Source organism: Protomyctophum bolini (genome assembly GCF_963924005.1).
Source record: "Protomyctophum bolini genome assembly, chromosome: 4".
Classification (NCBI taxonomy): domain Eukaryota; kingdom Metazoa; phylum Chordata; class Actinopteri; order Myctophiformes; family Myctophidae; genus Protomyctophum; species Protomyctophum bolini.
In genome coordinates, this window is record NC_137865.1 from 16,434,269 (window position 1) to 16,458,485 (window position 24,217).

Consider the following 24,217-nt stretch of genomic DNA (forward strand, 5'->3'; position numbering starts at 1 on the left):
AAAGGGGTTTACTGTCTTACATAGAGTAAGACAGAATTACGACATTGAGGGGGGCAGAAAACAGCCCGGTCACGTGCGAGCCCATAGACTCCAATGCATTCCGTAACTTCCGGTTGTCCATTTGAAGCCTTCAAATAGGGACAAACCAATAGAAGTCTACGTAGAAGAGCCTGGCCCCATGAAGTGAACAGAGTTGTCGTAACTCTGTCTTACTCTATGGCTCTGACTATGCTGTGATAGCTGGCTACGTTGCTGTATTTATTATGCAATGTGACGTTTTTCTGTGTCTGGTCGAGATGGTAGATGATGAAGTTATATTCTCTCGTGGCCACACATTATGATCTTACCACAACTTTAAAATAATAATAATAATAATCAAACACACTGTCCCTTTAGGGCAGGTATTATTCTATTCCAGCCTTGTTTATATTAAATCATTCCTACCACAATCAAACATACTTTTCAATTTGTAGTTATTTATTGCACCTCTCAACCGTTACTGATAGGCCTACGAAGAATTAAACGCTTATTCCTAGTTCTTAATAGATTTATTTTAGTGTGTAATCTTGACGGCATTGCAAATAATACTCTTTTCAAGAATAAATACAAGTTTCAATCAATTTTACAATAAAAAGCCTTTTTAATTGCAGAATATATTGACAGTACAGTACAGCAATAAAAACACTGCCATATTGCTTCTATTTTACATGAATTACACAGTTGGTGTTCGGCTTATGAAACAAAACATGAATACAGTAATACACATACAGTAATGATGATGACAACACAACATACAGACGCTCACCCTCCAATCAGAGCTGGCTGTGTTCATTCAGAAATGCCACAATAATAATAATAATAATAATAATAATTAAAAAGGATACAAATAAAGAGCAAAGAGCATTCAGTCACCACAGCAGTGATGCCAAAACATTTAGTTTCTCTTTCAGCACAAGACCAAAAAAGAGAAATTTGATGTCTCTCCGGGACCCAAACTATAGTGAAAATAGCCGATCTACAAGCTTGTGTAAAGATCTGCTATTTTAACTACTTCTTACATTTTCCTTAATGGAATTTCTTTATGAAAAACTTTTGAAATGATGCTGTAATATACATTATTCTTTTAAATGTAGGGGGGGAGAAAAGAAAAAGGGATATTTACTCACAACCCATAATAATGAGTCTGCGACAAACAAATGGGTCCCGACCCACTGTTTTTGTGAAACACTGCAGCAGTGACCACCAGGACCACCTGGGCAGTGGGCACAGTGACGGTATGCCACCCTGACATGGGCACAGAGGCTACGCTCGCATTGGCAGCACAAGTTTTGTATACCAGATTGGAATGAGATTGTGTTCTATCAAGTCTAAAGTCTGAACACAAGGAAGCAGTTTTTCTTTTTATTCATTATAATTTCATTTTTTTTGCTGGTTTGAAAGGTGATTTAAATCCGATTTCTAAAGATGTGTCTCATTCTGGACACTGAAGCCTCATTTATACTTCATCGTATGATGGTGCTGCTCACTGAAAATAGCTGATCTGTAAACTCTCGAGTCACAACGCATCGCAGGGTGAGCTGGTAGATCAGCTTATTTTCATATAAGTTAAACATTACTCACACACCTGTTTTACGTCATTACCACAGCAACCAATGCAGATAGGTCATCGATGCAGTCCTAAAGATCAGTTCCTAAAGATCAGTCCTAAAGATCGGTATTGAGAAATAAATTGGATGCTGCAGTCTGAACAAAGCCAGAGATAACGCAGAAGTACAACCACAAGAGCCCATAGAGGAAGAAACAAAGAAATAAAACAACCAAACAAATATGGGTTACTTTGTACGTACACGCGCGATACATACATGACAACAAATGACATGTCGTGACATTGTCCGTTAGTCGTTCATATTCAGCGTCTATATATTTGTTTTATCCACTCATTGCATGTTCGGTTCACTCATCTGGAGTCCCTGTCCATGTATTATGATGAGTGCTTGTTTTATGTTACTACAGAGCTCGTTAGTTTAAGGGCACCACAGGCGCACCACACCCTCCTCTAACCAATCAGCTACCGCTGGATCCTGGGGGCCGATCTGTCATCCGTCACCGACTTGCGGAGCCGCACGCCACGGCGAATGGACACCAGCACGTCCACCTCGTCCTTCGGCATGGAGGTCATTACCTGGGCCCCGAGAGGGGTCGAATAAGCCATCTCACCGGGCAGCGATGGGAAGGGAAACTGCCCCTCGCCCAGGGCGTGGGCGCTGGCCACCAGCTCGCCTATCTTCTCCACCAGGCTGTGGCGGTTGGCGGCCAGCAAGGGATCCTCCTCGACGCCGTGGGCGGCCAGCTGCAGGGCGTACGCGCTCCTGTCCGCCACGGCTCCGGAGCCCCAGGTCGTGTCGGGCAGGCTCAGCCGCTTGGGGGAGGCCCTCATGTACTCGCTGGCGCCAGGGTCGTCGCCGTACAGGAACTCCTCGCTACCCGCGCAGTGATGGGTCGGGCTCGGGTAGAGTTTGGGAGAGTTTGGGACCGTCGGGGTCTTCACCGGGACAATGGGGGGGCGGATGGGGATGGGGCCCGATGTAGACGGCGTGCGCCTCACCCCGGTTTTGGAGGACGGGGTGCGGCGGATGGTGGCCGTGCCAGACGTGATGACTCCGGAGCCTCCCGGCGACACGCCATTGGTCACCCCAGGCGGGGTCTTGCCAGCGGGCAGACCCGCGGTGCTCGCCGGCCTTTTGGTTTGGATCATGCGGCGGTAGTTCTGAGCGATGTTGCTGTGGCGCGGGATGGTGGAGGACTTGTCGAAGTCCGCCTGCCCCTCACTCTCAGCGTCCCCGTTCAACGAGTAGCACTCATAGTCCGACCCTGAAAGGAAATGAAAGTCATGAGATGCCATGAGACAACCTAGCAACTTATTATAGTTTAGTAAAGTGAGCTTGCTAGTTTGCTGGTTTACTTTTTTTAAGGGCTTAGTTTTAGTGTTATAGTGTGTTATATTTGAACAACAAGTGTTTGAATAATTTTGCATTTATTTAACACAATCCCTGGCCCAAAATATTTTAGATGGGGGGGGTCCTCAGCCAAATATATATCAATGTAGGGGTCCTTGGCATGAAAAGGTCTTCTTCAAGCACTGAGCCAGTGTTACCTTGCGAGGGGATGGTGTCCTCCGAGCAGGACGGGGTGTTGGTCTGCGTGCTATACCCACTGGAGCACTGCAGAGAGTCTCTGCTGCTCTTCTGCTGGTGCTCCATGCTCAGCCCTCGGGTCAGAACCATGGCCAGAGTGCTGGCTGCAGGGGACAGGGGCTCCCCATGCTGGAGAACAGATCAGACATGCATAAATGAATCCTTATCAATCCATACACAGAGAGAGAGAGAGAGATAGTGGCAGGCAAACACCAAACCATGCATAAAGATGAGCAGACATTTACATTCATGGCACAGTGACAGTTCCCTATGCTGTATACACATAGGCAGGTTTGGTCATTTCAAACAAGATTTAATGGTTTTTTTGTTTCTTCTTCTTTTTCATTAATTCAATAACAATGGCTTCTTCTCAGTATGCAAACTTCCCAGGAAAATAAAGGCTGTAGTTTCTATTAGCTTGGAATCCGAATCGTTGATGTCATTAGTAGGCAGGTCTGAACAGTCCAGTGTCCATAGCCCACCAATGATGTCATTAGTAGGCAGGTTTCTGAACCGTCCAGTGTCCTTAGCCCACCAGTGATGTCATTAGTAGGCAGGTTTCTGAACTGTCCAGTGTCCATAGCCCACCAATGAGACACAGACAAGACAAAAATGGTGCCATCTCATATAGTGTATTAATGAGGACAAATTATCCAAAGAGGAGGTCGAAAATACTCTAAAGTGCCCCTTTAAAGGGACACTTTTTTTGCAAAAAAATATATGTTAATGACAAGTTTTAGAACACTTTCCTGCGGGTCTTTGTGTGTAAAATGTGGTTTTATATATTTGAGATTTTAGCAGTGAACCCAGTGTCTCTGATGTCATGGACACAATGCTCACTTACTTCCTGGACTACATGTTGTCTCAGTAAGACAGCCCTCCCCCTATCCACAAGGAGGAGTGCACCAAAACATTATGGTAATTGTAGTCCAGGAAGGAAGTGAGCCCAGAGTCCATAGCCAAATTCCAATACCGCAACTTTCACACTCGCTCACTCCCCTCGCGTCCTCCACTCGCTCCTCAGCTCCGCCCCCAGCGAGGAGGAGAGGATTCGATGCGAGGACAGAGTGGTGGTCGAATTTTCCTCTAGAATCGGAATGTACTACGCTGTCATTTCAAAGCGACGGCACATTCCGCGATCACTAATGACGTGTATCAATTCAATTCAATTCAAAGGGCTTTATTGGCATGGGAAAACATACGTTTACATTGCCAAAGCAAAAGTGGTGGAACAATACAGTGTCACACAGCTGGATCACTGGAACTCCGAACAGAGCCGTACAGTCTACAGAATAGACAATTCATCATTTTGTGCATGTAACCGAGGCCAATGTGTACATGTATTGGTAACATGTGCAAGGCAAGGCTATTTATTCCTGAAATAGTGAATAAGCGCCAGGATGCGCACACGTATAAATCACCCCCCCCTCCTCCGACAGTCAGTCCTCCTCCGACGGTCTTTGCAAATAACGGACACTATAACAGGAATTAGGTATAGTCTCTCTCACTTACATATTCAGTTCAGTCCACATATAAATAAATACATTTTTGTCACCGTCATTCATAGCAGTCTGTGCATTCAGGCATGCACAGAGATAAATTAACTATAGCTTTTGAGGTGCGCACAATATAGCCAGCCTAATTTATATATCCTACTTTTATTATGCTTATATCACACAACGCAATAAAGCCAGTGGCTTGTTGTGGTCCTTTCACTTAAGTTCACATATGTAGGCTAGATAGGCTACTTTATCATTCTGAAGCTCTATTCATTCAGCGAAAATGTGTCTCTTCAACAAACAGCAAAGCTTTTTAGTGTGTGTGCACGCACGCACAGCAGCTAGTGGATGGGGGGGGTACAAAATACCCCACCGAGCCTGCACCTGATGTACACTCGCTCTATGCAGTCTCGGAGAGCCCACTCGGCTCCTCCACTCGACTCCACTCTCCTCCTCGATGGAGCACTTTAACAATTGGAACGTTAACCATTTCCGGGTCACGCTGGAATGACCCCGAGTGACCGAGTGGGAGTGAGCGAGTGGCCGAGATTTTGGGTATTGTTATTGGCTCACTGATGAAATCTAAAATCTAAAATCACACACATAAAGACCCCCAGGAAAGTGTTCTAAATCTTCTAAGCGCCATTAACATATATTTTTTTTGCAAAAAGGGTGAAATGTCCCTTTAACTTAAAATGTGTTTCACAAATGGCTACAGGTTGCATTTGGCTCCATTTCAACTCCTCGGAGTCAAATGAGCGGTGAGGATTTGTACTGCGTGCATACCTTGACTGCGATGCCTCCTGGTCCAATCCTGGAGCGGTGTGGATCATCCGGATGCATGCCAGAGTAGCTGTGTGGACTGGAAGGAGCTTCCTGTTCCCTCATGCGATCCAGAGACTCTCTCCTCCGCTGCAGGGTGCCGGCCAATGAGGGCTCGTAGGGACTGGATTTGGCCCAATCCTGCAGCATTAGATAGAACCGTCAGGGTACGTTTCCCTGCATCCACATCTAGGCTTCCCCCCCAAGACCTGTCTAGTGTCTACCAACCCGGCAGTTCTCCACAGTCTTCCATTTTCGTTACAAAGTGGAAGATACTAAATACTGTGTGGCTCATGAACTGGTTAGATACTATGGTTAAAGCTGCGATCCAATAAATTCTATAAAAAGTGGGAAAAGTGGAATCTCTTCTCTCAGCCTAGCGATATTGCAATATGATTTCATTGAATGTTTGTTGTAATATGAAAAATGCAGCCTTTTTTTCTTTTACTTTTTGTATTTTTCTTTTCTTTTTCTTTCCGTATAGTCTTGTTAGTTGTGTTTTCGTGTCTGTTCTTCCTTCAATAAAAATTAAGTGGGAAAAAAAAAAGCTGCGATCCAAACGTAATTCAAAGGATGCCGGGAAAACATTATATTAACCAATCTGTATGGGAAAGTATGTTAATATAACTAGAAGATCGGGGTAACACTTTACTTAAAGGTTGGGTATGATGCATTATAATCACATTTATAATGAATTTATTTATAATGAACTTACAATACACTTATAACAAGGCTTATGAAGTATCATAAGTGCTGGTCAGACTCATAATGCATTAGAAGCTCAACCAAGCAGTTATAACCATAACTTAGTCCGTTATAAAGTGCCTTTGCAGTGTAAATGGATAGCCTATAATGAATTATGAGTTATGACCAATCGCTTTAATACTTCATAAACCTTGTGATGCTTTGTAGCCCTGACCTTTATGTAAAGTATTACCGTAGATTGTACTAGTCCCTGGTGTTGTTGGGTAGGATATCTACTAGTTGACAAGTAGTACATAAGTGCAATATCTCCCCAGGCCAAGTGGGGAGGTTGACATCCCATGTATGACATGAATGTTATGGATTGCAGCTTTAATATGGGTACAGCATGTCAATGAAATAGGTTGAAATAGGTTAAACCAGCTCAGTTTAGAGATTGTTTTCATGTACAGATTAGAGGCAAGAGGAAATTGTGATTTGGAAGCGAAAAAGAAGCAAAAATAAAGGCTTTTCAACAAAAAAAAGAAAACCAAAAAAGTTAAAAAATAAAATAAAGAAACGTGCAAATGAAAACAAACCTTCCAGCTAGGAACCTTTGAAGTGGGTGAGGGGGTGTTGGATCCGGGGGAGTGGTTAAATGTGGGGGACGAAGGGAGTATGGTGCCAGTGTGAGAGAAAGCAGGGCGGAACGTGCCAAACGATGATGAACATGAGCCAAACTGCAGAACGGACAGACAAGTTGGAGTCAGAGTGTCACAGTACATTGGTGAGAGGGGCCCGAGGGCAACTTCAAGTTAAATACCAAGGAGGGCCTATCTGCAGAGTGCAGGCACTTGGGGAATGCCCCTTCTATGGGAACGGCTCTTCAATTTCTATATGAATGAAGATGGTTATTGTGCACGTTTTCATAAAAGCCTGGGCGTTCCCTACTTTTAGTGAAATAAGCTTAGTGAAGGGGCGGGGGGGGGGGTGGGAGCTCCCTAAACTTAGGGGAGAGTGCCCACACAAGTGCCCACACAATGTAGATTAACCATATTATAAAGATCAGTGAGATGATTGCAAGCGTGAGTGTGTGCATGTGTGTGCGTGAGTGAGTGTATGCGTGTGGACTGTGGGTCAGCATACATGTGTGTTTGTCTTAGTGTGTTTGCATATTAAGCACGTGCTTGTGTGTGTGTTTGTGTCCGTCCAGCTGTGAGCGGACCGGTTATAGATGCATACATGCATTACTGACCGCTGTGGGGGAGTTGCACTCGCTGACAGACTGACAGGTTTCTGAAGCCTCTGAGGAGGCCGAGCTTGTTGATTTCTGCAGGAGAGTAGTGGAAGATTGAGAGACGAGCGGAGGGAAGGAAGGCAGAAATGGAGAGGGGTGGAAAATTGGGAGATAGTGAGAGAGAGAGAGATAAATAGTTTTTTAGAGCTCCAGGCTAGACAGAATACAAAGTAGTTACTAAGATGATTTATTCAGGATGCTACACTGAACAGCACAATCCTATCAGGCAACAAGGATGGATTAACTTCATCACCTGTGGTTGGGGGGCAAAGGCTGAGTTGCACACGGTTGTCGCATACCATTGGAACTATTTTCGGAGACAAAGCACCGTGTTGTACACACTGTTCTGCACTTCTGCGTCAGATGTTATGTAAAAACCCTCACACCTTTTTTTCTATCATAAATCACAGTGTGGCAGAGAAATCAGCATGGAATTGTGCACACATGGACATATCCACTCTCACTTGTGCCCCAAATTGTCAGAAAATGTATAGTCCACATATTACTGTAGTGTGTAAACATCGGAGGCAATGAGAAAACAGTGCAACAGAAGCGTAACTTAACAGACTGTGAAAACAGAATATTAGTTGAGGAGGAAGCAAACGATAAAAAATATTATTTGTTTGTGTAGTAGTGGCATATGAAAGACGACGAGGGACTGGGTGAAATGTGTTTATATATCATTGGTTCAGAGCAGTGCTTTGAGGAAGACATTTTAAAAGTTGTGGGATTTCACAAAAAATATATCATCACCCATGTGAAGTAAGTGGTGCAACTCCGTGTGGGGGTCCCCGGGGGGGGGGGGCTCCAGACTCCAGACCCACAGGAACACACCCAAGGTGCCGGCCCGATTCCGGCGAGCCGCCCCATGTCCGAAACGGTTGAGAAATGACAGAGTTGCCGTGTGGGGGTCCCTCTACTGTACCCTCTACTCTACTGTCACTGTACTGTACTGGCACACCTGAAATCACCATATATACAGTTAATATGTGCGTGTGTGTTTGTGTGTGTGTGTGTTGCGCACAGGTGACGAAAAACAACCATGCTGTTTTCGTGCTCAGACATACCCAGGCAGCCAGCCAGCTAGCCACACACATAATAAGTGGTTTGCACCACTTAAAAAAAGAAGTGGATGAGTAGCCACAAGGCAATAGGAGAGGAGACATAAAAACAATAGGTGAATCATAATAAGAATATGTGTATGGATTATGAGCTGTCTGGCTGTCCACTGGACCGGCGCATGGCGTCATCAGCCTCCAGGGTTGTTTTCTGAGAAAAGTATTTCAACAAATTCTAAATGATTTGCACCAGCCTGGAAAAACTGCACTAGACCAAAGAAAAGTATTTCAAGGTCCTACAAAATAAAATGCAACTTTTCTGGCTGGACTTTTTTTGGCCTCCCCTACAAATCCCCACAAATACCCAATTTTGAACAATCAGGCTTTTCCATCATATTTGGGTTTTTATGTACAGTGGTCTCACAACAGGACAACTAATTTGGTGCTACTCTTCTTCTCTGCTTGCTCTCGAGGAAGGCAGTCACACTTTTTTCTCTATCCCTCCCTGGTGTGTTTTCCCTGCCTGCCTGCCTGTTTGCCTGTCTCCCCCGGAGCGTCTCTTTCTACACTGTCTCTTCATTTTTCTTATGCCCACCGCCCCCTCCCCTACCTCTTCTTTGTTTTTCTAAGATGAAAGGAGATGAAGTTTTGGCACTGCGTAATGTGGCTGCCTGTTGCTGTTGTAACACTTAAATTTCCCCTCTGGGATTAATAAAGTTATCTATCTATCTATCTATCTATCTATCTATCTATCTATCTATCTACTCATGATGTCATAGGTATCTCCTTACTTTGTTTAATCCTAATGTGTGTGTGTGTGTGTGTGTGTGTGTGTGTGTGTGTGTGTGTGTGTGTGTGTGTGTGTGTGTGTGTGTGTGTGTGTGTGTGTGTGTGTGTGTGTGTAACTGTGCATATGTTGCTATATGAGACACAGAGGTGTATGAGACACAGATAATGAGCTCCCGGCATGAAAGTTATAGGTTACACCAGGTCTAAATGGCATAAGCGGAATACACTCATTTAAAAAATACATATATTCTTGCATAATGTCTCCATGCGAGTATATGGAGAAGAGTGAACCTTTTCTCCTTTTCAATACATACTGATCTTTATGTAGATGTGTGTTCTGCATCATTTTTATGCAGACACACATCTGGCCCCTAGAGACCTAGACAAGCGGAGTGTTTACGTGTGGAGAGGGAAATTGTCTGGGTTCCGCCTGAAGCCTATTTTATGGCCCATCGTGCAACGGCATGATGGCCTACTGACAGGCTAACAACATGTGGTATCCACAACGTGTTGTGAGCTTGTAGATAGGCTAGTATTGACGCGCTGCACCGCTGTACGACAAAGTAATCACACTTGTCCTGGGCTGTGTGTGCTCTAGTTCCTGTTGATTCCATTGGATATCCATTGGTCATCTGACCAGTTTCATTGGCTTTTATTGGATCAAATCGACAGGAAGTGGAGCACACACAGCCCAGGAAAAGTGTGGATAGGAATCAGGCTTAAAAGTGCCAGATGGGGGAAGCATGTGGAGTTTGGATAAAGTACAATTCGATGTTCTGAGAGAACAACTGCTCTCAACTTCCGTCCGTCCCAAGCTAGCATCTGGTCCATGCCACCATTAGCAAATCAGATAATCCCTAGGATTTGCCCCGGTGATGAAACTACACGTAATCAGTCAGATATTTTCCCAATTCATCATTAACAACATATTACGACGGGAATGGGGAATAATAGTAAATGTATTGGCAGATCTATAAGATCACAACTTGAGCTTGTGTGTCTGCTATTTGCAGTATTTTATTTAGAAAAATTGCAAGCTTGTAGATCTGCTATGTTCTTCTTGAAAATGACAGTCATCCGCTTGCAGCAAGCTATACACCTTGAAAAGTACAGTCATGACTCTTATATAAATATTGATATTGAACAAAAATAAATATTGATATGACAATTAAAATTGCATTTCAATATATCACACACATTATGTTGTATTACTGTTGTATGGTAGACAATATATTTGTCATTGTCACTGCTGTCAGTTTCTTATGTGGCGTAAACATAAAAAACACAGAGAGAGACATAAATCCAGGCATTAATGTCGTCCAAAAATATATAAAACTTAAACGCCAAAATCGCGAGAGAGTCAGCTGTTCATTACAAAGTATTCCACGGACCTCGATGTGATCGTTAGCTGCGATAAAGTAACAAAAAGCTGATGATGATTGTGATATATTGGGTTTAGCTGACATTCCAAGAACTGACAATGCAGCCAGGCCTTTAGAGGGCAGCAACGGACCATCTTGGGGCTGTGGGTTACAGGTCAGTGTGTACTGTGTTACCCGGATGTTCTTGTCTGTTGATATGATGCGATCCATGAAGCTTGTTGTTGTTACGTTTCTAAGCCAAAAGTAAACTACAGATTGCCAACAACGGAGTCATTCTTTCAGACACTATATAACAATGATGACTTGTGCAGGAAAAATAATATCATAACACAGGAACTCAGAGAAACGAGAGAAGAAGAACAGAGTCATTCGGCAGTGACATTCAGAACAGCGCCATGGCCCATCCACACCCACTGTGTGGCCAGACATACCGTATATTACATCGGTAGCGAAGTTTAGGACAGCGCCACGGCCCATCCACACCCACTCTGTGGCCAGATATATATTACATCGGTAGCGAAGTTTAGGACAGCGCCACGGCCCATCCACACCCACTCTGTGGCCAGATATATATTACATCGGTAGCGAAGTTTAGGACAGCGCCACGGCCCGTCCGCACCCACTCTGTGGCCAGATATATATTACATCGGTAGCGAAGTTTAGGACAGCGCCACGGCCCGTCCGCACCCACGCTGCGGCCGGAAAGGGTACTGCGCCCGTAGTGAATTTTCACTACCATAGAGAATGCATTGGGAGCTGTTTAGGGCCGTTTAGCTAAACTATACGCGACGGCGCCACGGCATGAATGTCTTTTCTAAATAAGACCCAGAAATGAGTCAATATATTTTTTTTACATGTTTGCGTCGTCTGTGAAGCCTCCTTTATTAACGGTGTCCATGGACATGGATGATGAATGCAGCCTTAAACAAGTATTTGTTATAATGTTCTTTGTGATGCTATGTACTGTATATGCAATTCATATAGGTATTGTCAATATTCTTTCAACTGATTTGGTGGGGGGTGTGGATTTGGTTAAAGTTAAAAGTCAATAGTCTGGAAACAATACTTTTTCTACACTCCTTTTCCCATACTTATCCAGACCTGGATAATAGTGCTAAAATCCAATTCCATACTTTCCATACTCCCTTGTTATACTAATATAATTCTACAACAAAGCAGTGCAATCAGTGCATGCAGTGCAGGTGGTTTTAGAGTGACCTTTCTGAAACAATAGCTGTTGGTCTTATACATGAAATAAAAATAACAGCAATTCATTGATTGAGAAATGTCCTTTTACTCAGTGTACATTTAAAAGAAATTACTTTTTTACTCTTACTTAAGTAACATTTTGACTGAGCTACTTTTACTTGTAGTGGAGTAAATCTGAACAGGTCGTATTTGTACTCTTAACTCAAGTACTGGGGTGGAGTACTCTGTCCACCTCTGGTGTTCACCGCTCACACAACAGATCTCTCTGTTTCTACTAAACCACTGACCGTTTCGGTGGTCACCTCTTCACTGGAAACTGGACTACAAATCAGTGTTGTTTTAGGCAGAACATGTGTCATCGTCTCTTGAATAGTTTTCATTTAGTTTTAGTCACATTTTAGTCACCTGGAATGCTTTAGTGTTAGTCTAGTTTTAGTCAACTAAATATCATAAGATTTTAGTCGACTAAATCTACAGTTGATTTAGTCAACTAAAATGTTTTTTGGCGGGCCTTGATGTCGTCGTAATGGCTGTTTTTACACTAGCCGATCTGCTATTTTCAGCACGCAACCATTATACTGGATCTCTTGTCCACTAGTCCCCTTCCTAGCATTTTAGTCTAGTTTTTATTTGTTGACGAAATTGTCAATACATTTAGTCTTAGTATTGGTCATCATAGCTTAATTTTCATTTAGTTTCCATTTAGTTTTCGTCAGTGAAAAAAGGTAGTCGGCGAACATTTTTCGTCTTAGTTTTAGTCGACAAAAACAACACTGCTATAAATAGGCCTTTAAAGTGGTTACAGTGAAAGTGAGACAGCTCCCCTACCTGGCTGGCGATGTCAGAGGGCATGGGTGAGGGGGGCTTAGAGTGGGCGTTGGCATCCTGGGAGATGAACCCAGAGTCATGTGACGATACGCTGCTGAGGCGGTGGGCGCCGGCCGAGGGCATCTGGAGGAGACTGGAACACAGACACAGACAGGCACAGACACAGACACAGACACATTTTATGTTTTATCTTGAATCATGCCTGCCACTAAGGATTTTAGAATAGAATATTAGAATATCCTGGTGAAAATACACTTCACAGTTCACACACAATTCAACGTTGATCACAAAAGTTATCATCACAACGGGTCGGCTCATAACATGCTTCCTCTTAACCGTCTCTTCAGTAAACAGAACATGTCCCTTGTGACTAAATAACAACATTGGAAAATGGAAATATTCCAGACGACTGCAGCACAATGTGTTTGATGACAACACAATTATGCTCAAATTCTCCAACAACAGGAGGAGCTGCTGATCCCTCTAATCTGGACCATCAAAAACATCATCTGTCCTGTGATTCAGAACAGCGTCACACCCTGTCTGTCGTCTCTCTGGGCTCTCTCCTCTCTCGCTCACCGCCTGCAGTTTGTCTTTGTCATAGATTAAACATGCAGAAACTACATCTCTCAACCCCCACCAGACTCCCTCATGTCAACATTCTTCAATGAATTTATTAACAAGGGCATGTTAATTAACGAGCATTTAAGGTGAAATGGAAATAAGCCCCAGGGACGGACAGTGATAATCCTCTCTCTGTTCTTCAAATACCTGTGTGTGTGTGTGTGTGTGTGTGTGTGTGTGTGTGTGTGTGTGTGTGTGTGTGTGTGTGTGTGTGTGCGTGTGTGTGTGTGTGTGTGTGCGTGTGTGTGTGTGTGTGCGTTACCTGCACATGCTGCTCTTGCGGGAGCCCGCGCTGCTGGGGGAGGAGGGAGGGGTCTGGTAGGACCAGCTGAAGTCAGAACCCTTCAGGTCGCGGATCACCTGCAGGGGGCGACATCACCACACAGTCAAGCACAAAGACCCCATGATGGGGGGCTGGGGGGGGATGCTTTAACCCATTTAGACCTGAGCTCGATTCTACAAAATGTCTTCTAAATCATGACAGTTTTCTGAAAAATATATGTTTCTATGTCAGTCGTTCTCAACCAATGTCATGTCAAGGCAAGGACTCCCAAAAATATATGTAATTGGCCGCCGACCCCCATCTGAGAAGATGTTGTTCCAGGAACCCCCCTCCCCCCCCCAAAAAAAAGCAAAGATTAGTTAAAAACTTTCGCTCTGAAAGAATATATATTCAATGATTTGCGCCACATTTTCAAGATTTTTCAAAAATAGCAGATCTATAAGCTCGTAGCACGGCACTCGGTGCCGAGCTATGAGCTTGTAGATCTGCTATTTTTCAACAGCTAAAGTATAACATAATGCCTAAAACACCACAAGGGGTTCCCGCCCAGAATGGGTTAACTAGAAAATCTACAGAAGGCATCATTCCTAGATGTAACTGGGATGATATATATTTTTAGTAATAAAACATATTTTTAGTAAGATAATGTCTGGCGTCACTGCAGCAGGCTCACAGTTATTTCTTTGTAATGAAAAGACCATAGGGTCATTTTAGATTGTGTGTTCCAACAATAAACAAATAAGCCCACCAATGAATATTAAATGTCAACAGACAGTGAAAATGTACTAATTTTAGATTGTGTGTTCCAACAATAAACAAATAAGCCTGCAAATGAATATTAAATGTCAACTGACGGTGAAAAAGTACTACATTAGTAGTAGTAATACAATATCTACATTTTCTCTAACCACAGACGTTGTCAAATGTAACTCGTTATCATAAATGACAGAGTCTGACTGAATCGGACCGAATTTCTTCCCTGAAAAATAACGGTTATGGACATTTTTGAATGTTTTCCACCTGACAAACAGTGACGATGTGTCGCATGAAAACATCATGTTCAAATTGTCCTATCAGCAGAATCAAAGAGCATCAAAAGCATCACCGTCCTCTGATTTCTCTCTGATTTCCAAGAGTGTCACTGATTACATATTCCTGTTTTGTATGGCCAGCACACTTTCATTATTTGTGCACTGATTGGTTGCCTTAGCCTGGTAAACCATCGCGCTCACTCAAATTCACCATCATTTGTCTTCCGCAGACCATTGTGGCCCCAAAAAAACGTGTAAGAGCACCAATCAGCATCTGCGCTCAGGGCCCTGTGATTGACAGATTCTGATTGGCCCACGCAGGACTTAGGGCCATAGAGGTCTGCAGAAGATACACGATAATGTATTAGGTATCGTGAATTCACACGACCAGGAGTGTTTACCAGGCCTCACAGCGAGACAAACTCATGGTGTATTGAAAAAAGACAGAGATAATAATAATATTATTAATAAATGTTTTGTACATGTTTATTATGACAGTATACCTGCTCGCTGGCTGCAGGCAGTTTGTGTGGATCTTCAGTGAGCACAGTGAGGTCATCAACAATGGCCTGTAAGTGTGTTGTCTCTCCCAGCAGGGCGATCTCTCCATTCTGGAAACAACAACAAAACAAACAAACAAAAAATGTGAAAATGAACCACAGCTTTTTAAAGACATATATAGGCTAGCTAGACAAACCGTTTACGGTTTCCCTCAACAACCTCTGACAGAATTAGTTGTTGTCGGGCAGGACACTCTTATATCCATATTTAAACTTTTTGTGAATTTTCATATTGCACTACTTTGTCATACAAGAGTGTCACGCGAGGCCGAGGCCCAGGCGGTGGCGTAACCGTCTGGGCACCCGACTGGTAATCCAGTCACAGTGTGCCCCGGGTTCGACTCCCGGGTTGATTGGGAACGGTCCCTCACTCACCACCACAGGTTGCAGCAGGTTGATGAAGTTGCAGTAGCGCCCCCTCTCTTCCAGCAGGGCTCGGCGCACCGCCTGTCTCTCCGTCTCCTCCATGAGCAGGTACAGGTCACTGACATCCTGCATGGCACTGTCCAGCTGGGGGCGCAAGTTACCCCGTCCTGACAGACGAGAGGATAGGAGCGAAGGAATGAGAGGAGAGGAGAGGAGGTACGAGAGGTGAAGGAACGAGGAGATAGCAGAGGATGAAAGAGAAGAGAGGGGAAAAATGAGGGGAGGAATGAGAGAAGTGTTCGTGGCAGGAGAATGATAGATGAAGAAAAGAACAGTAACAGATGATTAGAAACACTGGACAGAAGGCTTGTTGACAACATGCTAGCACACTGTGCACAGCTAAATCTAGAGTGTTAGTTTAATCACTTAAGCTTAATTTTATATTTTTGGCCATTTGAAAACAGCAAATCTACAAGTCCAACGTGTTTGCATTCGTCACACATTGTGACCTTAAAGATCTGCTGTTTTCGAAAAAAAAGGAAAAAAAGACTTTTACTGGTCTATTTGGTTAACTCTCAGAGTTACAGACCTGTTAAGGGTCCATTTGGAAATTAGGGTCTCTGGTATATTTTTGCACTCTCAGGGTTAAACTAGCACTCAGAATGACGGTGTGTGTGTGTGTGTGTGTGTGAGTGTGAGTGTGTGTGTGTGAGAGAGAGAGAGAGAGAGAGAGAGAGAGTGTGTGTGTGTGTGTGTGTGTGTGTGTGTGTGTGTGTGTGTGTGTGTGTGTGTGTGTGTGTGTGTGTGTGTGTGTGTGTGTGTGTGTGTGTGTGTGTGTGTGTGTGTGTGTGTGTGTGTGTGTGTGTGTGTGTGTGTGTGTGTGTGTGTGTGTGTGTGTGTGTGCGTGTGTGAGCGCTGAAATCACATGTAAACATGACAGCCAGATGGTCCCACATAAACAAGTGAATGAGAATCATGGAACGTTGTTAAGTTGAAATGAGATGAACCACAGGGCGACACGGAGTCCCTGGAATGAATGATTAAAATGTGAACACACTGTTTCTACAGGACGCCACTCAAAAGGATGATGCAGCACAAATACAAATGGGTGGCGGACAGCATGCAACACCATTACAATGTTTTGAAGGCTTGTGAAACACACACGCACACACACACACACTCTCTCTCAACAATGATCACAATGCACACATATACATACGTACATAGTACATATACATACATATCGTCGCTGTTGAAACAAACCTTGTATTGCCATATTTCTACTGAAAGTAGCAACACTACTGGTATTTAAAAAAGGTATTAACAGCTAATAACTAAATAATTACTAGCCTACATTGGAGTCCACAGGTTCTTTTTCAGGGGTTTTTGACATACAAGATTTCCACCCAACAGCGGCGATATACAATGCAGTAACGAACAGCACACATACCTAACAGCTCTACAGCCAGGGAACAGAGCAGGAAGAAAGAAATAGGAGGGAGGTTGCAGGAGTTGACAGGAGAGGAGGAGGTGGGGAGGTAGAAACAAATAAACGGAAATGTTAGCGATGTCAAATAATGACATGTAAGCATTGCATGTAAGAATAGTAGTGCGTACCGGCTCGGTGTGTCAGTGTCATATATGAAAATAACTGAATAAATGCCCTAAAGCAGCAGTAATGTAAGTAGTAAGCAATAAGCCAAAGGGGAGATTGTTTTCATACAACCATGCAAAGTGATAAAAGAACTTTAAATGAATCCCCAGTTCCCTGTTGATTGAATTGTCATTTTACTTTACAGTCAGTAGATGGCGCCATACACTCACAAAGCTGAGAGTGGCTGAGCCAAGTTTAAAAATAACAGCCATAGAAACTAGAGGAACCACTGCTCTGGCCTCCCCATGCCAAAGCGCCAGCGCTCGCCCAGCAGTCTGCTGTCACCTGTCATTTCTCGCCCTCAGGGCGTCTCACTGGTAGAACTTCAGTGGTTACGAGCCACAGTGTAGACACAGTTCAGGTTGGGTCTACTTTCATAGATTCATAGATTGATATCAAGTGTCATATTTTTCCCTCACCTTTCCGGGCCTTCTTCTGGAGCTTCATGGTGTCTGATGATTTCCTCTTGATCTCCTGGCGAGACCGCTTGTATTCTGAACGGAGGAATTGCAGGCATTTAAATATCATTCAGCGTTCATTTTGTAAAATAAATGTTTCCTCCAGAAGAGACCAGTACTCGTCTCCTCTCCTGCATTGTTCATGTTTCACCTTTGGCATGGTCTTTGTCCAGCTGGTTGGCTGTCTTCTTCCATTCTTCTATTCTGTCTTGCAGTGGAGTGACGAGGCCTTCCATAAGAGCACTGAGAAGAGTGTAAAGGACAGGAGAGGAGAGGTTAAGGAGGGGAATGATATTCGTCCTATTTTGGAGAGAGACTGTTTTTGGTCCAAAAGCCATTGTTACGGGCCTACGGCCTGCATGCAAAATCCAGGTCCAGGCACTCACGGTGGCTTTGAAAAGTAAAAGGACTTCATTAGATCTGGGCTAGGGACATTAAAATACAACAATGCAATATATCAAAGGATAAAGCTTCTTATGTGACGTGTTAAAGGGTTAGTTCAGATTTATTTTTACTTAAAAGCTATCCCTTTTTAGTGGTTGCAAAGGTATTAATTGATTGCCTGAGTCCTGTGGTGGGAGTTCTGGTCTGGTGATTAGTAGTTCCGGTGATTTGGTGGGGACACTGTGGGCCACTCATTAAAAGTAAATTAAACCTATCTCTACCATATATCGCAGCTTTCGTTCAACTTTGACCCCTCTGTCACATAGAACTTTTTTTGTGTCCAGTATCACTATGCCATAAGACAAAAACGACTACCTTTTTTCACTGATGAAAACGAAATGGAAACTAAATGAAAACTAAGCTACGATGACTAAATATATTGACAATTTCGTCAACAAATAAAAACTTCCTAAAATGTTAGGAAGGGACTATTATAGTGTGTTACATTTGCCCCCCTGTTACTTTTTACCCCAGTCTCCCCCACATAAGAGTTATGGATTGCTTAGTTTAACCGCCATTCCAACATACCTAAAACACAACAGACTGTGGAGAGAATTCAGCAGTGTGAGGGAGGAAATCACAAATCACTTACTTGGTGAAGTGACGTAGTTTGGTTTCGATGCTGCGGTGACGCATACACATCCTTGTCAGGGCTGAGCCAATGTCCCTGGTGGCACCTGGAAAGACACAGAACCAAGAAACTGTCAATGACAACTAATGTGATTATCTGAGATGAAAGCAAGGCAAAGTAGAACACAACAAGGTCTAAATCTAACAACTCGAAACAAAGTATTGTTGACTGGAGTCCCCTAGGTCGGAGGTCTATGGGTCATTAGTTCTTCTCAACCTTTTCAGGCTGTGACCCAAAATAATCATATTTGAACTGGGACCCCTCCGCCCCACCCCACCCTGGAATGTATGAGTTGAGGCATTCAATTTAGTTTGACTCGGTGCCACAGATACATATTGCAAAAATATCAGATCTACAAGCTCACAACACCTTGCATTGTGAGTTTGTAGATCGACTATTTTCACAATTGTTGCCCTCTTTCTTATATCATTTGACAATTTGTCCACTTTTTAAGTACAGTTTGTCGGTTACTTTTGATGCAGCAATGGTCTTTTTCTTTTCGTTGAGGATTAAAAAAAAGGTCTCAAAAGTCCTGAAATAGTCACTTCACTGTCATCTGGGGACATCCCCAAAAAAATCACGAGAGCCCTCGCTATAGGCCACCTCCTTGGTTCCCTGTCTCACACTGCTTTGTGAGCTTGTAGATCGGCTATTTTCACCAAATGTTCGTCCGAGAATAGGGATGCTCGGCTTCAAGTGATTAAAAGGCCTAATGCTGCATCCACATGGGATCAGGCAAACGGCAAAACCTGCTGGACGGCACGGAACGGTAAAAAGATTAAATATTTTCACATTGATGCCATCTGCCGTTACCGGTTCTGGCTGCCGGGCCATCCTGTTCCATTTACCGTCCACTAAAATGACATGCCGTCTGCCGTCTAGCGCTTGCCTGACTCCATGTGAATGCAGCATAATCCATACGTTCCTGGCCAAAGAGGAAGTTCCAACTCCAGCCACTAGATGGATATGTTCTGTGTCACTTGTTTGTCGCTACCTGGAAACAAGAGATGAACGATACTCCCTCCCTACAAAAGGAGGTTTTATATGTAGGACGTATGGCATGCCTCATGTTGGACATGATGATCATTGCCTCTGGGAGTTAAGTGATAGTCCTGCTCTGCGCTGAAGTGTAATTAAACAGGCTCTTAAGCCTTAAAGCCCTGCTAGCTACCCTTGGATACGGCCTGGCCTCGCAGTCCAGTGTAATATGTGACAGCACTGATCTGCTTGTAATCTCGCCCACATACTGTAGGGCTAATCTGGGGGTCTCTCACCACACACACACACACACACACACACTGACGCATGCACGTGCACACACACCACAATGGTTCCATACTGCTATGTATTATTGTAAACCAAAATATTGACAATATTGGTTAATGTTCAGAGAGAGAGAGATGTTTGTTTACCTGTGCGTGTGTGTGTGTGTGTGTGTGTGTGTGTGTGTGTGTGTGTGTGTGCGCACACGCGTGCGTGTGTGTGTGACACCTCATGAATGTGTGACACCCATCAGAGTATATGCACAGGTGGCGTGGTTGCCACGGCTACCCACCCCCACCCTTTCCGAGGTTCTCACCCCCTCTATCCTGGAGGAAAAAGGAGGGAACCCTGTAAGGGGATATCCCTCTATTCTTCCCCGTCTGCTCTGCCTTTCCTGTTCTCTCCGCTCTCTGTTTCCTAAACACCATGTATGTAGTAGAGAGCGACCAGCTACAACCTGCCTCACTTCAAACTGCTGGCCATGAGAGAGAGAGAGACTTAAGGCCAGTCCAAACCAATGCAACTAGTCCCAACGCGCAACCAGTTGCAAGAAACTGCAGCGGTCTGGACTGACCAGTCGCAGAGACTGGTGCCATTTGTAATGGTTGCAAGCCTGCAAGGAGTTATATATACTCTCTCTCTCAGTGCATGGAACTTCTCATGTCATCTCAACTTCTCAGGACCCCCAAACTGGTGTATTTATCCACCATGAAAATTGTCTATTTGAAAAAATAAAGCATGGCTTATGTGTTTAAACTGTTCCTCATTTTGCTGGGGAGCCACAGCACCCCACTTACAGAACCAGAGCCTTAGAGAGAAATCAGACACTGAGTAAGAGGAATGTTTGGGATGGTGGTCAGGTGAGATCCCAGCTCCCATTCTATATCACACAAAGGAACCAGGTTAGTGGCTCCGGTCAATTCAGCGTCGCTACCATCGTCAGTGAAAAACAAAGGCCATTTCACTCAGCAGTATTCCCGGGGCTGTCCACATCAGTGCCTGCAGGACCAGTTCAAAGGCAGCCGGTGGAGTATCTGGTCTCCATCTCACAGAGGACTCAGTGTTGGCCGTGCAGATGTAGAATTACTTTTAGTAGGGGGGGAAGGTACGTTGACAGCAGTGGTGGACAAAGTACGAGTAACCCCAGTACTTCAGTCAAAGTAAATATATACCTAGTCAAATATAACTCAACTACAAGTGAAGGTTGCTCAGACTTTTCAGTACAAAATACATTTTCTTTTAAATAACAACACATTACTGTATTGAAATGTGGACATTTACCTAAAAGAAATACTAAATCCAAAATGTTCCAAAAGAGAAAATACTACACAACTCACAGCATGTCACATGACGACTCATTGTGAGGCCGTAGATCGGCTGTATTCACAATGTTTGAAATATGTGTGTGTTTTGTACGTTCGGGTCCCGGGGGTCCCTTCCTAGAAAGATGCAGATGTAGAATGACTTTGAGTGGGGGGAGGGGAAGGGGGCGGTGGGGTGGACATGTTGACAGTCCCGTGCGGATGGAAGCAAAGGGCTTTAGTTGTCATGCGTCTGCATTGCTTTTCCAGGTGACTGGTACCGAGGGGGGCTAGAGGTCAAATGTCATCCAGCTGTATCATACGCAGAGGTGAAACACCAGGAAGTGCGTGTGTTAACATGTGGAGGCCATATACGTTGCCAACCAACCAAACCCTATCACCAGGTTCCGTCAGTGGGTTTGTGTTCATGGTATCCGAGAGGTTTGGTTTGATCGGAGCTTATATTATGTCTGTGTATACACTTTTATACCACACTAGGATGACTCGGGATATCTAAGATAGAAAATATTCCCAAATAAAAACCTGTGGAAAGACCACGGAAATACACAGAGAAGTATTGTTGAGTACAAACGCTCGTGCACGCACGCACGTTTTAGGACATAATTGGAGAAAAAATATATATAAAATGTCTAATCTTTAGCCCTGACCCCAACCTGAAATCTATATACTTGTGGGGACATTTGATCCCAACTGAAAACACACACACACACACACACACGTGCCTGCAGGTTATGTGTGGCCAGGTTTCACTTTCCTCCTCTTAAAAGCATTACAGGAGGTAGCCACAGCTGCAAATCAGCTCTGGGCGGTTGAGTTGGCAGGATGGATGGATGGATGGGGGGAGAGAGAGAGAGAGAGAGAGAGAGAGAGAGAGAGAGAGAGAGAGAGAGAGAGAGAGAGAGAGAGAGAGAGAGAGAGAGAGAGAGAGAGAGAGAGAGAGAGAAGGGTGGGGGAGGAGTGAGACTCTCACACAGACAGACAGACAGACAGACAGACAGACAGACAGACAGACAGACAGACAGACAGACAGACAGACAGACAGACAGACAGGGGGGGGGAGGTAATGGGTGTTGGGGCGGGCTTTGATCTCTAACAGACTGTCCCAATGTCACTGTCAGTCCCCCACCCACCCGCCCTCACCCTCACCCTCCCATCCACACCTGCCAATTTCCTCCCTAACCCCCCCTCCTCCACTTCTTTTTCCCTCCCAGAGGGGGGGATCAGCTGACAGCTACATCCTGTGGAGGTCTGGAGGCTTCCTGCCTGGCCCCTGGCCCTGACCGGACGGACGGACGGACACACTGACGTCTGGTGGTCTGCTTTAGGATGGGGGGGGAGGACGCTCACATCACACACATGCACACCAAGCTGGGAGGGAGACGAGACATACAGACCCCCAATTCACCTCCCAAGCCCAGGCGTTCAAACAGGGTCCAGGGGGCGCAGCAATCATTTTAAATGTTTAAAAAAGAAAAAAAGGTTTAACCCATTAAGTCCCGTTATATTTTATTTTGCTATTCCAAAATAGAAGATCTAACAAGCTACAAAACGCAACGCAATGTGAGCTTGGTGATCATTGATCAGGTGATTTTGAAGTTGGCAAACGTTGACACTATAATGATTAATATCAGACTATAGAGCTATTTAACACACTATGACGAATGGTGAAAATAGGAGTGCCAGGTTGAATGTGGGTAAAAGGAAAAGGCTGGCGTCATTTCAATTCTTATCGTCAACAAATGTAGTTCACCCACTTTTAAGTAGGACCTGTCTTGCCAGAACAAATACAGCTCATATCAGTTACTCATATAACTCCATTGTTGTTCAAAACTCTGTTAAAACAAGTCTCAGAGCCATACTGTGTTGCTTTGGTCAGACTCAACACTCTACGTCATTCATTATTACAATGAACGTATTTTTTTCCAACGACTTCACGAAGGTTTCACAAAGTAGGTACAATGCCCAGATTCATTGCAATTATGAATGACGTTGACCAAAGCAACAGTGCAGCAGCACACTGCACAGGGACTTGTATTAACAGGTTTCTGGACAACGATGTTCTATGATTTCTGGAGTATAAGCTATATTTGTTCTGGCAAGATGGGCCATACTTGCAAGGAAGTTAAACACATGTTATGCTCTTCTAACGTCCGTAGGCTATGTTGTTGACAATAGGTAAAAATGTAATTACGCCTTTTTCTTTAAAGCTGAAGTGATCTGTGTTAACCACGTAAGCCCTATATATTTTGTCGTATGACAACAATAATGTCTACTCTACACCAGACATTATTGGCCCGTTTTTAACAAAAATCCTCAAATCATGAACGCAGCGTGCAATTTACATGAAATATTTCACGCACTTTCCTACTAGGCTGGGGAATATATCCCACCCTTTTCACATTGGCCCGTTATAGCGCCACTAACCGGTGGATTTTTGCAAAACACATTTTTGGAAACTGGCTGCATATCTCTAGGCATGGGTGCAATCAATTGCCAAGCATCTAAATTAGGCTATACCAGGATGTGTGCAACGCAACCAGGATGTGTGCACGCAAAGGCAAGGTCGCGCGCAGACTGCTGGGCGAGCGCTGGCGCTTTGGCATGGGGGGGGGGTCAGATCAACATATGGAATGAATTCTGTACTGGCCATATATGGAGCGTGTCTTGAGTGTACAGGGTTTGATGAGGTCAGATCAACATATGGAATGTCAGAACAGGTCAGCTCCATATATGGAAATCTAAGGGTGGCAGCGGGGGCAGTGTCTTGAGTGTACAGGGTTTGATGAGGGCGCTTTCATTGTAAATGCGACCTGTGGTCGCAA

The 24,217-nt window shown here is 44.2% G+C and overlaps 1 protein-coding gene across 2 annotated transcripts in view; it reads right to left on the reverse strand.

The window, feature by feature from the left end:
- Positions 1-626: 626 nt before the first annotated feature.
- The window catches only part of LOC308314384 (protein MTSS 2-like), a 46,233-nt gene continuing 22,642 nt past the window's right edge, over positions 627-24,217 (reverse strand). Inside the window, exons 4-15 of one of the 2 annotated variants that reach the window (XM_080761996.1) lie at positions 18,772-18,856; positions 17,887-17,978; positions 17,697-17,771; positions 15,633-15,790; positions 15,201-15,308; positions 13,646-13,743; positions 12,760-12,892; positions 7,452-7,526; positions 6,796-6,936; positions 5,480-5,656; positions 3,155-3,323; positions 627-2,871 (exon numbers count right to left, since the gene is read on the reverse strand). In XM_080761996.1, coding sequence (XP_080618122.1) covers positions 2,069-2,871; positions 3,155-3,323; positions 5,480-5,656; positions 6,796-6,936; positions 7,452-7,526; positions 12,760-12,892; positions 13,646-13,743; positions 15,201-15,308; positions 15,633-15,790; positions 17,697-17,771; positions 17,887-17,978; positions 18,772-18,856 — 2,114 coding nt within the window. In that variant the 3' untranslated portion in view covers positions 627-2,068. The remainder of the gene's footprint in view (positions 2,872-3,154; positions 3,324-5,479; positions 5,657-6,795; positions 6,937-7,451; positions 7,527-12,759; positions 12,893-13,645; positions 13,744-15,200; positions 15,309-15,632; positions 15,791-17,696; positions 17,772-17,886; positions 17,979-18,771; positions 18,857-24,217) is intronic. The other variant, XM_080761997.1, reaches the window with a different exon arrangement.